A 14,584-nucleotide genomic window follows, 5' to 3' on the forward strand; every position below is an offset into this window, starting at 1 on the left:
GGTGAGAAAGAACAGTGAGTACACGAACCACATTTCTTCAACCAAATTATTGCGATTTGCTATAAAGGGGTATATGACTCATAATATCGAAAGATAGATGTCAGTAAATGATTATTAACAAGAGTTTTACGCCAAAATAGTTAAATTTTGATCACGAAGAGTCTAACGGAAGAATTACAAAAATTAAAAAACGTAAAGTCCATAAAACCACGTGAGATTTTACGAACACCAAAAACGTGACAATATTACGTAATCCCAAGAATTGAAAGTCACTCTAAAAAAAGAAACAAAAATAAATTCATAATTTTTTTTTTTTTGAAATTCAGAAACATAACACATCATTTTTTTTTTGCAAAAACAACAATCACGAAAGAACATACATTTATTCAAAGAAATGAAACTAATTTCGTCATTTCCTTAAAATTACAAGTTACAAAAAATTAAGAAAATCTACAAGAAATCTAAAAGACAACTAAAAATAATTCTTCTAAAAACTGTCTAAAAATAAAAATAATAACAATAAGTGGCCAAGTGAACAAAAAAAAAAACTAAAGAAAATTAATATATTTTCATTTATATAAGATTGAAATAAAATTACTAGTTAACAAAACTTACTGGCCAATTATTATTAATATTTTCATTTACGTTTAACTTATTGTTATATTATTATGTTTTGTTTTTGTTAATTATTTGTCTCTTTTTTACATACATATGTTATAAGCCATTATTTTTATATTACAAAAATAATATAAATTATGTGAATTTAATTGAAAGTCAAAAACATTGTTTTGAATTCTTGGTAAACTAAAGGTTGAGTATGTAGTTGATTTGAAAAGAAGAGTTGTGCGTTAAGGGAGACGTTTAATCATATTCATCTTGGGCCTTAAACATCTCATTTGGATGAACACTGTTTGTTCATGTAGCGGGTGGGCTGCCCAAGGAATCATTTCCATCTGATTCCAATAAGGGGCCAAATCCAATGTTTGCCTAGTATTGTATCAACTTCCGTTTGGAAAATGTACATCCGTTTTAAAAATTCAAAATTCAAAAGTGTAACCGTCAAATGTTATTTGTCAAGTAAAACTCATCTTACCACCTGGCACTAAATTTATCTGTAATTTGGATAAGTGCGGAAAAGAACCCACAATTCCGACGAGCTCAAGCCGCAACAAAAGCCAGTAGTGCCACCGCTCATTAATAAAACCTCGTCCCTTACAAATTGGCGCTCAACAACGTGGGACTATTTTTATGTTTTAGTGTTTCATTGTTGAATAATTATTGCATAAAAATCCCACTTTAACCATTATTTGATTTTTCTTGATATCCTGTAAGTCCCGGAAAGCAGTCAAAGTGCTATGCCTGTGTTGCTACAAGTGACGTTTGAGTGGTTGAAGTTCGTTGGGTAAGTCATCTCATATGATCCTTGATATTTTTGAGATTTGCTACTCCAAATTAGCGTCAACAACTTTATTGTTACTTAGTCAACTTAGGTTAGCTTAGGTTTAGATTTGTTTTAGTATAAGTTTGTGTTCCTGTCTATCCGTATTTTTCAAATGGAAGTTGTATAAAATTAACATTTAAAATAGCCTAAAGGTTACAAGAATAAAAACAGAGAAAAAGAAAGAGAATGTTTTATACAATACAGGCAAATCAATTTATTAGATTTTCCTTTAAAACCATATATAATTGTAAATATTATACATATAATTCAATTCGATTTTTAAACTAAGATAATAAGTTGAAGTGAGGCGAATATAAATAATAAAAATTATATGAGGATTTGGCACTTTACACGATCTCCTTTTTTTGACATCAACTACAGAAATGCTCAACCATATGTAAAATCTGAAAATAAAAAAAAAAACAAAAAATAAAATTATTACACGTTAAAAATTTATGGCAAAAATTAAAAGAAGTATAAAAAGATTAAAAGAATTAAAAAAAGTTAAGAAAACAAAGAAACAAAAACGTTACTATTTTCAAATTTAGTTGAAACAACAATATAAATTTTTCTACAAAATTGTTAAAGCTACTATTTTTGTATTATTGTTAAAAAATTTTGCGAATTTAAAATATTTTGAAATTCAATTTATACAAAGTTATAAATTGAAACACAAGTATTGTTACGTTTTTATATTTAGGCGTTTTCAATTACCCGACAATTAAAACACAGTTCTTTTAAATAACGACAATCTACAATTTATTTACTATGACTTCACACTTTACAATTCGTTCACACTGAAGTTATTCGTTGGACGCTTTAATTAAGACTGACTCGTTAGCAGCATGCGAGCGCTTTTATATATGACGGTGTGGCAATACGAGAACATTCTGGTATCACTACAATATTCTGGCAACGCCAGAACCTTCTTAGACAATGCTAGAAGGATCTACGACCATTAAGTAATTCGTCTGGTGGCTGCCAAACACATACACACTCACATAGATATATGCTCGCATTACTACAACAACAATGACAATAGACAATGAGATGAAATGAGAAAGCAAAATAACAAAGCAAAGGGGTTGTTATTCTATGAGAGAGTAAGAACTAACATTTCGGTAAGCAAACAAAAGAACATAAAAGAAATTCAGGAAAATACTAGAAAATGAATAGATGATTCCAACAAGTGGTAGCGAAATTTTATCGTTACAATTTTAAATTTTAAATTAACGGAAACTAATTTAAATAAACTTATATCTATAATTATCAAATTCGTAACACTGCCTCCCGCTTAAGCCTGTTCGTCCCGAACAGGCACAGAACCTGTTCCGTAAGGAGCCAATCGTTCCAGATGTACAACTTTCATCTTTGATCTAGGGCTGTCGTCCTTCTGAATCCGGTATACAACATCATTGATCTTCTTGATGATTTTGTATGGGCCTTCCCACTGTGTTTGCAGTTTAGGACACAATCCTTTCTTTCGTTGCGGGTTAAATAGCAGAACCAATTCTTCTTCTTGGAAGCCCTCAGTATTTACAGCACGATCGTATCTCGCCTTCATTCTGTTGCTGACCATTTTTATTTTGTTGCGCACTGATTCGTGAACTTCACCGAAAGTGTTTGGGATGTCGTTTCTGTTTTCTTCCATGGCGAGCTCATTAGGTTTAGCGCCGAATATCTGATCTCCAGGCAACTTCAACTCAGTTCCGAATAGAACATTGGCCGGTGTTCGAGAGGTGGAATCATGAATGGCAGATCTATACGACAGCAAAAACTTTGGTATATGCTCGTCCCAGTCCCTCTGGCCGTTGTCCACTACTTTTCGAAGATGTTCCTCCAGAGTGCGATTAAATCTTTCTACCATGCCATCGGATTGTGGATGTAATGGTGTAGTCCTCGTTTTCTTGATACCAAGGGATTCACACATCTCTTTGAATATGGCCGATTCAAAATTTCTTCCCTGGTCTGAGTGAATCTCGGACGGCACACCGTAGCGACATATCCAGTTTTTTAGAATTTTACCATATGTTTAAGCTATCAGACCTAAGGTTATTTTCCGCAAATAAAAAGACTTTATTGCATTTTTCCCAACGTTTCGACAATTGTTTGTTGTCTTCTTCAGGGGAATTCGTCTATTAAATAAAAACACGTTATAATTTTGTACATTTTACAAACACCATAAACATATCCACTTACAATATTGTTTTAACTTAAGTTACATTGAATTACAATATACACGAAACATATAAAACAACATAAAACATAAATTAAAACTAATATCACAGCCGGGGTTTCAGGATTGCAACACTGTAAGCAGCACTTATGTTGTCAGTATCTTCTTTTAAGTTCATTGTTCGTCTTATATTTTGTTGTATTCTTAAGCTTTCAATTGTCATTCGTTTTTTCTCTCTTTTCTCTTTGTCAAGTATTCTGTAGTTTTCAAAATCAGCTGTGTGTCCAGTGTTCTTTATGTGTTGTGATAATGCTGTTCTTTCTTTTCGTTTTTCTATGTCCGCTTTATGCTCTCCAATTCTTGTCTCCAGTGCTCTCTTCGTAGTTCCAATGTATATGCGATCACATTTCTCTTTATCACTACCTTTGCAGCTGATTTCGTATACCACGTCATGTTGTTGTTCTTTTTGTATTGGTGTCTTTACTTTTGTGAAAACGGCGCTTAATGTATTGTGTGGCTTGAAAGCAAAACATATGTTTTTTGTTGATATTGTTTCTCTCAAGTTCGCGTTGTCAATTAATCCAGGGATGTATTTTACACCGTGAAAAATCCGTTCATTGTTATCATTTTGGTCATTGTTGTTCTTTATTGTAAAATCATATGTATCTTTGCTTATTTTTCTTTTGGTTTCCTTTATTAAATGTTCAATTATTGACCTTGGAAAACTGTTATTAGTTAATATCTTATGGATTTCCCCTATATTTTTGTTATGATAATTTTCGTCACTTAGGGTCAATATTCTATATATTAAGTTTTTAGCTGTGTTTAATATTTGGGATCTAGGTTGTGTGGCGTTATAATTCATAATTCTCCCGGTTGATATTTCTTTAGCGTACCAGTCGAATTTTATGTTCCCGTCTATGTTGTGTAATTTTGTGTCCAAATATGCAATTTTATTATCCTTTTCTTTTTCAATGGTGAACTGAATTTTCGGATGGTATTGGTTGAATGTATTTAATATAGTTTCAGCGTCGTCCTTATGTATTATTGCTAAAATATCATCTACATATTTTGTTATGTATTTGATATTTATGTCCTTAATTTGTAGATCTGCTAGTGCGTTGTCAAGTAAGTTGTCCAATACTATGTCTGCTATTATAGGTGATAAGGGATTTCCCATTGGCATTCCGAAAATTTGATTATAGATTTTGTTGTCATACATGAAATAGTTGTTTTCTAGTAGGCAGAAATTTAGAATCCTTAGGAAAGTAGATCTCGAGATTTTAGTTTTTAGCTTTATTTTCTCCCATTGTTTCATTATAATTTGTACCGCTGTATGCACTGGAATATTTGTGAATAAAGAGATTACATCCAAAGATATTATTATTTCGTTTCTCTCTATCTTCACTTCCTTTAAATTGTGTTTTAGCTGCGTAGAGTTTTTAATATTGTATTTTGTTGAAACAATATGTTTTAAAATGCTCCCAATATATTTTGACATATTATAACACGGAACACTTATGGACGATACTATAGGACGAAGAGGCATATTTTCTTTATGTACCTTTGGGAGGCCATATATCCGTGGTGCTGTGGCAGCAGAGCAATGTAAATTTCTTTTTTGCCAATTATCTATAATGTTATTTTTGTGTAGTTCTGCAACTATGGAGTTATTTGTTTTGAGCAATTTCGCAGTGGGATCAGCTCTCACAACTCGGTATGTATTTTTATCGTCTAACAGAGCTTCTATTTTTTTACTATATTCGGTTCTGTACATCGCAACTGTCTTATTTCCCTTGTCTGCTTGTATTATTACAATGTCTTTATTGTTTTTTAGAAATTTTTTGGTTTTGTCATAAATTGTTAAAATAAATTTTTCCTTTGGTGTATTTTTCTTGTGTCTTTTGTACATGTTGATTTTGTTTGCGAGTTTGGCTCTGCATATTTCTTTTTCTTCTTCTTCAGATCGTTGTATACATTCTTCAACGTCTGCTATCGTGTGCAAAGGTGAAAAATTCTTATGGCTAACTGGAAGAGCAAACTTTTTTCCCAGTGATAGTAGCCATTTGCATTCATCTGGAATGTCTATATGAGTTTTATTATCGAACCAATGGTCATTATAGATAAGTCCATACTTTTTAAATAGAGTTTTTTTCAGTGTATGGATCTTCTTGTTTTGTTTTTCCCTAATGTTTTTTGCGATTCCTTTCATCCTGTCATTTTGTTTTTGTTTAAATGCTGTATAATCTTCTTCCGTCAACATGTTTTTAATTCCTAAGTCTACGTGGTATAGCTTTTGTCTTGTCAATTTTGTATTGATATTAAATTGTGTTATTTCAAAGTTTAGTTATTTCTTATGAAAATTGTACTCTACTGTCGTTAATTGGTTTTTTAATGTATTACATTGAAAGAGATTTGCTACCTTTGTTGTTGTGAATTTTGTGTGATTTGGTATGATGCCGTAGCTTCTACAGGTCAGCAAGAACTTAAGTGTTTCTTGTTGTTGTGTCAGGCGTTTTTTCTCGTTGCAATATTCCTTCATCGTCGTACAGGTGTTTTTGTCATATTTCAGTGCTATGTGTTGGAAATATCCTTCCATTGTGTTCTTCTGGTGTTGTTGAAAGAGTGTTTTTTATTTTAAAAGATGACGTAGTTCTTCGGCAGGCTTTCCGGTGATATTGTTTTTGATTTATTATTTTGGTCCGTTTTTTAGTTTTAGAATTTTACCATATGTTTAAGCTATCAGACCTAAGGTTATTTTCCGCAAATAAAAAGACTTTATTGCATTTTTCCCAACGTTTCGACAATTGTTTGTTGTCTTCTTCAGGGGAATTCGTCTATTAAATAAAAACACGTTATAATTTTGTACATTTTACAAACACCATAAACATATCCACTTACAATATTGTTTTAACTTAAGTTACATTGAATTACAATATACACGATATATATAAAATACATCCCTGGATTAATTGACAACGCGAACTTGAGAGAAACAATATCAACAAAAAACATATGTTTTGCTTTCAAGCCACACAATACATTAAGCGCCGTTTTCACAAAAGTAAAGACACCAATACAAAAAGAACAACAACATGACGTGGTATACGAAATCAGCTGCAAAGGTAGTGATAAAGAGAAATGTGATCGCATATACATTGGAACTACGAAGAGAGCACTGGAGACAAGAATTGGAGAGCATAAAGCGGACATAGAAAAACGAAAAGAAAGAACAGCATTATCACAACACATAAAGAACACTGGACACACAGCTGATTTTGAAAACTACAGAATACTTGACAAAGAGAAAAGAGAGAAAAAACGAATGACAATTGAAAGCTTAAGAATACAACAAAATATAAGACGAACAATGAACTTAAAAGAAGATACTGACAACATAAGTGCTGCTTACAGTGTTGCAATCCTGAAACCCCGGCTGTGATATTAGTTTTAATTTATGTTTTATGTTGTTTTATATGTTTCGTGTATATTGTAATTCAATGTAACTTAAGTTAAAACAATATTGTAAGTGGATATGTTTATGGTGTTTGTAAAATGTACAAAATTATAACGTGTTTTTATTTAATAGACGAATTCCCCTGAAGAAGACAACAAACAATTGTCGAAACGTTGGGAAAAATGCAATAAAGTCTTTTTATTTGCGGAAAATAACCTTAGGTCTGATAGCTTAAACATATGGTAAAATTCTAAAACTAAAAAACGGACCAAAATAATAAATCAAAAACAATATCCAGTTTTTGTTGACCACATCCACAATCGTTTTTGCCTCTTGGTTTGGAATTGCATACACCTCCGGCCATTTGCTGAAGTAATCCATGACCACAAGGACATAACGGTTTCCAGAATCACTTACTGGGAAAGGGCCTGCCACGTCCATTGCTATTCTTTCAAACGGGGCTCCTGGTCTATACTCTTGCATAGGACCTCGACTTTTCCTTGTTGGACCTTTCGCCTTCATGCACTTCTCGCAATTGGCTACCCATTCAGCAATTGATTTCTGGCATCCAACCCAGTAGAATCGTTGCTTCACTTTCTCGGCGGTTTTGGTTATTCCCAGATGACCTCCACTGGGACCATTATGGAACTCCGCCAAAACGTCTCTTATTTTGGAATCTGGAACGATGATCAAATTTCGGCTGCTCTTGCCATCTTCGCTTTCCCATTTACGTTGCAGGGATCCATTGACCAGAACTAAACTATCCCATTGAGCCCAGTATGCTTTCATCAGTGGACTTTCGGCTGCGATGTCTTTCTTGCTGGGTTTCTTATTTTCTTGTTTTGCCGAAATAATTTTTCTCAGAATGGGATCTTTACGTTGCTCTGTTGACCAGTCTGTGCCAGATTCGATGTGTAGCTGCCTGACATTTACAACTGTCTCCTTTGGTTCAGCCTTTGAGTAGCGTCCGTTTTCTACATTGCAATGCCGTCGTGACAAGGCTTGATGAATAACTTGTTTGCCACCTTTTCTATTATCCGCAAAATTTGAATTTGAGTCGCTTGGCTTTGTGGTCGGCTTCTTCTGACTATTGTTTAATGGAGATGGCGAGATTGACCCCGACGTTTTACGCCACGCTTTACATTCCCGGGAAAGATGTCCAGCCTTATCACAGTTATAGCATTTTATTCTAGATTTATTTGCCTGCTGCTTCATTTCTTGCATTATCTGCTTTAGAGCCTCTTTTACCAATTCAATGACCGATTTCGATTCTTCACACTCGGTCTCTACTCTGCGTACTTTGTGAATTTGAGGCCGTGCCAGCAATCTCGCAGTCTCTTGTACAAGTGCAAATGTCACTGTTTCTGTGAATGTAGCTTTTTGTGCGGCATATGTTGCACATTTTATGTCTGGGTCTCGAATGCCATTCACAAAGGTCTCAATTTTGATGCGGTCCACAAGTGGGTGACTCTCTCCTGGGTATGCCAAAAGCACCAACCGCTCAACCTCTGTTGCAAAGTCTTGTAGAGTCTCATTTGACTTCTGGACTCTTCCTCTTAATTCCATTCTGAAGATGTCTTGCTTATGTTCTCCGCCGTACTTACGTTGAAGTGCCGCTATTACTTCATTATAATTATTTCTAGAGGCAGCGGGAATGCTTTGTATCACATCAGCGGCGTTGCCCTTTAATGCCAATAGAAGTTCAATTGCTTTGTCATTGTCGTTCCATAAATTTCTAGAAGCAACCATTTCAAATTGGAATTTGAATACATCAAATGAAGTTGAGCCATCGAAAACAGGAGGTTTGGTTTTTGAGCCCTCGATGACGCGCACTGGCCCACCTTTAATTTCCAGCTCTGACATTCTTCTTTCAATATGTAGAAACTTCTCATCATGAACCATAATTTTCTCATCCACAGAAATAATCTTCTTATCCAGCTCCCCAATTTGGCTTTCGATATGGCCCACACGTTTTCCCATGCCTTCAGCAATTTGTTGAAGATTCTCATTTAATATTCTAGAATTTTCGTCCATCTTTTTTGAATTTTCGTCGAATTTTTCTTCCAATTTTCTAGAATTAGCTTCCATCATTTTTCTAGAATTCTCTTGCATTTTTAGAGAATTTTCTTCCATCATTTTGCTCAAAATATTGACCATCGATGTGTAATCAACAACATTAGAAGCTACAGATGGAGTTTCCAAGGCGCTGACTACTACTGATTCGTCAAGATCTTCCTTATAATCGAACTCATGTGTTTCGATATCAATACTGCGCCGCTCGAACTCTTCCAGTAGTCGCTTTTGTAATTGAGCCTTGTTTCCTGTTGTCGGCAGCTCCAGTTTGCTCAATTCCTTTTTTAAGTCTTCCACACGAAGCTCATTAAACTTCATTGTAGATTTTTTTTTTCGTTATTTCACTTCCGACACCAATTGTTACGTTTTTATATTTAGGCGTTTTCAATTACCCGACAATTAAAACACAGTTCTTTTAAATAACGACAATCTACAATTTATTTACTATGACTTCACACTGAAGTTATTCGTTGGACGCTTTAATTAAGACTGACTCTTTAGCAGCATGCGAGCGCTTTTATATATGACGGTGTGGCAATACGAGAACATTCTGGTATCACTACAATATTCTGGCAACGCCAGAACCTTCTTAGACAATGCTAGAAGGATCTACGACCATTAAGTAATTCGTCTGGTGGCTGCCAAACACATACACACTCACATAGATATATGCTCGCATTACTACAACAACAATGACAATAGACAATGAGATGAAATGAGGAAGCAAAATAACAAAGCAAAGGGGTTGTTATTCTATGAGAGAGTAAGAACTAACATTTCGGTAAGCAAACAAAAGAACATAAAAGAAATTCAGGAAAATACTAGAAAATGAATAGATGATTCCAACAAGTGATAGCGAAATTTTATCGTTACAATTTTAAATTTTAAATTAACGGAAACTAATTTAAATAAACTTATATCTATAATTATCAAATTCGTAACAGTATAAAATAAACGTTATTTTTGCGAATTATTCTTTTGAAGCTGTATGATTTAAAATTGCATGTTAAAACCTAGAAACATAATTTAAAATTAAAAGAAAAATCTCTTTAATTCAACAAATTTTGAATTTAAAGAAAGTAACGTTTACTTTGTACAGACATATTGAACTGAATTCCTAAACTATTTTTTTTAACCATAACATGTACAAAAAACAAAAAAATATTACATCCAACATTACATCACATACGTTTACAAAACCAATAAAAAAATATTTATGAACGTTAGTCTTTTTCTTTCAATTAAATTTTGAAAAATTTGTTAAAATATTAAATTTTATTAAAATATTGAAATTTTTCTAATATTAAATCTTACAATAAATACACATAAAAAAGGAAAATTAAAAAAAAACAAAAAGATAAAAGTAGAGAAATGTGAATTTCAAAGAAAAGTAACGTTCATATCTGTAAAAAAGAAATTAAAAACTGAATTTCAAAAAAAAAAAATCACAAAAAAAACAAAAACAAAATAATCCAAACCAATTTTTCCTACGAAATATATAAGAGAACTATCTACATTACAAATATATTTATTACTATCTACACCTCATAAAATTTATTAATATCTACACTACAAACATTTCTACTTCAAATTTATTTAAAAAGTCCTTAACAATTCATTAAAACATTCTTCCGATTCAATAATTCATTTCTAAATTTATTTAAAACGTTTTTGGGTATATTGATATCAATGAGAGTAAGAATGAAAATGAGACTAACAGCCTGTTTCTGTATGTCGAACGATCTCTATCGATCGACTGAAATGCATAGAAACAGCTGATTTTTGGTTATAACCATAGACCAAGGAAGGTATAGACATCTCAAGTGAATTCACAGCGCTGTAGTTTGTCTGCACACCGTAGATGGCTCTTTTTCGTCTGCAATTGAGTGATTTTTTAATTTGGCTTTAATTAGTTTTCTTTCCTTTATTCTCTCGTTGAAACACCAAATATTGTGAAAGTTTATAAACTACTATTCATCCACACCTTTTTTGTAATGCAAATTGACTAATTTATACGGTTATTCTCGTTTTCCAAAAAGAAATTGAGTCACTTGACTGCACAATTGAGTGGAATGACTGCGCACTGCAAATAAACAAAACCATGGTGAATTAGCAAGGTATGTCTCTATATTTTCTTGGTCTATGGAAATGGAAACAAACAGCTGAATTTATAACCATAGACCAAGAAAATATAGTGCGCATGTGGTGCGCAGTCATTCCACTCAATTGCGCAGTCAAGTGACTCAATTTATTTTTGGAAAACGAGAATAACCGTATAAATTAGTCAATTTGCATTACAAAAAAGGTGTGGATGAATAGTATTTTATAAACTTTCACAATATTTGGTGTTTCAACGAGAGAACAAAGGAAAAAAAACAAATTAAAGCCAAATTAAAAAATCACTCAATTGCAGACGAAAAAGAGCCATCTACGGTGTGCAGACAAACTACAGCGCTGTGAATTCACTTGAGATGTCTATACCTTCCTTGGTCTATGCCATTTCAGTCGATTGATAGAGCTCGATCGACATACAGAAACAGGCTGTAAGATCAAATAGATCAAACCCAGTGGCAACAAATCCAAACATGACCACAAATAACCCTACTACGACTACTACTACAGCTTCGACTTCGAATGCTAGAGTTACGAGTCAAGTAGATATTCTTGTAAATCCCCATAATTTTTCACATACAACACTCGTTGGTGATAATGAGTAAAATTTAAATTTAGATCCACGGACAAGTTCCTCTCCTGAAGACCGTCACCTGAGTTTAGTATCATAACTGCCATAGGTATACGAGATGAATTGCGTTCTCAAGGGGTTAATCAGACTGGAAACCAAACCAATAGAAATGACGGACAAAATAGGAACCATGTATAGAACGATATACGTGTGAATAGTACAGGACTATGTAACAGCTGCTATCGGTGCAGCACAAGCTAAGGCCATGCAAGAGGTGAACGAGAATCTGCGAAGAATTATTCCAGAATTAGTAAGAGAGACAATGAGGTCTGAGGGAGCCATTTCTAGCGAGAGGCCAGATTTGCATAACTTGCCACCTAGACCAATTGCAAACCAACCGCCAAATTTGAATTTACCACCACCATGCCAATTGCCCTTGGAATGTTTTGTTAAAAGGATTTCTTCATCTTTTATCCGGGAGTGCATATAATGGTTTTTGAGTTTTAGACGCCAAAATCCAACTTGTGATTGGGATTATTTAAAACAAAATCTCAAGAAAAAGTTTCAGCGGTTCGAAAGTGATTTCGAGATTCAGCGTAAGATTATGGAAAGACGCCAATCTTACAACGAATCTGCTGATACTTATCTCCAAGAGATTTTGAATTTAAATAACCAAATGCGAAGATCAATCCCTGAATATGAACTTGTTCGAATAGTAAAGGACAATTTGAAAGATGGCTTAGCACATCTCATATTTCCAATGCAAATTTATAGTATAGATGGCTTATTGGAGGAATGTAGGCGAGCTGAGAGGAACTCTCCAAACGTGTTTCATACAGGCCGCCACAACAATTGCGTAGGGTAAATGGACTCCAAAATACTCTTGATTGGAATTACGATGACTCTAACCAAATGACACAAACATAATACCAATTGGAAGCTTTAAAAATGGATTCGAATGGCAAACAATTGGTATGCTGGAATTGTTGTCAACCCGGACATACATATATTGAATGCGAATCTGAAAAGAGACGCATTTTTTGCTACAAGTGTGGTCTCGACAATGTCACCACGCCGAACTGCACTAGATGCAGGGGAAACCAACGGAAGAGCATGATGAGGACGGGGCCATCATGTTCCGATCCGAAACAGCCCCAGTAAGTAATCATGGTTGTAGTAATGCACCATCATCAAACCCGATTTGTGACGAAAACAGAATTCAAAAAGTAAACCCGACTGTCCAGAGACCAATGAATTTCAATATAGCCCAAAATGTAGTCCAAAAGCAAAATTGTGAACGAAAACTAAAAGAAATTATTCCCTATGAAGTCCGTTTAGCCAATTATATTAGGAAACTTGAAGAAATATTTAAAGATTTTCCAGGAACTTCTGCAAAAATAATAAAAACAAGAATTAGATTCCAAAACAGAAAATCCAAACGTCTTTATTTATTTCTACTTTATCTTCGGAGAAAGATATTCGTCCTTATTTAGATGTTAAAATTAACGATATTGTTTTAAAAGGTTTAATGGATAGCGGAGCTTCCGTTTCCTGTTTGGGCAAAGATTGTTTTGAAAATATTTCAAAAATGAAATTAGAATTTTTTAATTTTCGTTCAACAATTAATGCTGCTGATGGATATGGATTGAATCTAGTTGGGAAGATTAGAGATAAGGTTGAATGCAATGGTAGGTCTGAATTGATGTGTTTTTATGTTGTACCAACATTATCACAGGAACTTATTCTTGGAATAGATTTCTGGAAAATGTTTGGTATCAACATTTCATTCAATAATGTTTCTGTAAATGAATTATCGACGAATGAACTGGGCACATAAGTACATGTTTTGACCCACGAACAACAGATAGTTCTCGAGAACGTGAAATTAGAATTTCGGTGTTTTAGTAAGTTTGGATTAGGTAAAACAAATCTTGAACAACATTTTATGGATACTGGCGACGCAGAGCCAAGGAAAATGCGTTACTATCCTATTTCGCCTGCAGTCCAAAAACTTACTTACGCCAAAATTGACCGAATGCTCGAATTGGACGTAATAGAACTTGCCACCAACGCTGCGTGGAACAATAGGGTCACTTTGGTCATAAAGCCAGGCAAGAATAGACTTTGTCTTGATGCCCGTGAGCTCAACAAAGTGACCAAGAAAGATGCGTACCCATCTTTAAGTCGATTGGGATACGTACTACATATCCGCCATTGACTTAAAAGACGCATTTTGGCAGATTCCGTTGGAGGAATCTAGCAGATCCAAAACGGCCTTCACAGTCCAAGGGAGAACCCATTACCAGTTCAAAGTAATGCCCTTCGGACTGTGTAACGCGTCCCAACGTATGTGTCGTTTGATGGATCGGGTCATTCCATCACAACTGAAAGAAAATGTGTTCGTATATCTGCATGACCTTTTAGTAATATCATCATCATCAGATTTCGAATCCCATATCAATATACTGAAAATTGTGGGTCAAAGATTAACTTCAGCCGGCTTGACAATCAATATGCAAAAATCAAAATTTTGCTATAAAGAACTGAAGTATCTTGGTTATATTGGCGGTGATGGAATGCTCAAAACTGATCCTTCAAAAGTCGAGGCAATAACCAAAATTACTCCCCCAAGGAACCCAAAATATGTTCGAACGTTTCTTGGAACAGTCGGATGGTATAGGCGGTTTATTTCCGACTATTCCACTTTAACTGCGCCTATTACTGATACTCTCAAGAAGAGTACTAAATTTTGTT

General features: G+C 34.1%; 1 protein-coding gene across 1 annotated transcript; it reads right to left on the reverse strand.

Annotated features, from left to right (window-relative positions):
* Positions 1–3,723: 3,723 nt before the first annotated feature.
* On the reverse strand, positions 3,724–6,216 carry LOC142224959 (uncharacterized). The gene is made up of 3 exons (XM_075294736.1): positions 6,040–6,216; positions 5,545–5,751; positions 3,724–5,046 (listed from the first exon to the last, which is right to left on the reverse strand). Exons 1-3 carry the CDS (start codon positions 6,214–6,216, stop codon positions 3,724–3,726), a joined length of 1,707 nt encoding a protein of 568 aa, XP_075150851.1.
* Between the last annotated feature and the right edge of the window lie 8,368 nt (positions 6,217–14,584).

This window comes from Haematobia irritans, chromosome 2 (genome assembly GCF_050003625.1).
Source record: "Haematobia irritans isolate KBUSLIRL chromosome 2, ASM5000362v1, whole genome shotgun sequence".
Lineage (NCBI taxonomy): Eukaryota > Metazoa > Arthropoda > Insecta > Diptera > Muscidae > Haematobia > Haematobia irritans.

Excerpts from the sequence above, each read along its gene's own strand:
- LOC142224959 (XM_075294736.1), bottom strand. The coding sequence starts at position 6,216 with ATGGAAGGATATTTCCAACACATAGCACTGAAATATGACAAAAACACC. Across the intron at positions 5,752-6,039 it reads CAAAATTCACAACAACAAAG|TATGGACTTATCTATAATGA; the intron begins GTAGCAAATCTC and ends CTATTTAAAAAG. Across the intron at positions 5,047-5,544 it reads AAATATGCAGAGCCAAACTC|CTAAAACACAATTTAAAGGA; the intron begins GCAAACAAAATC and ends AACTCTACGCAG.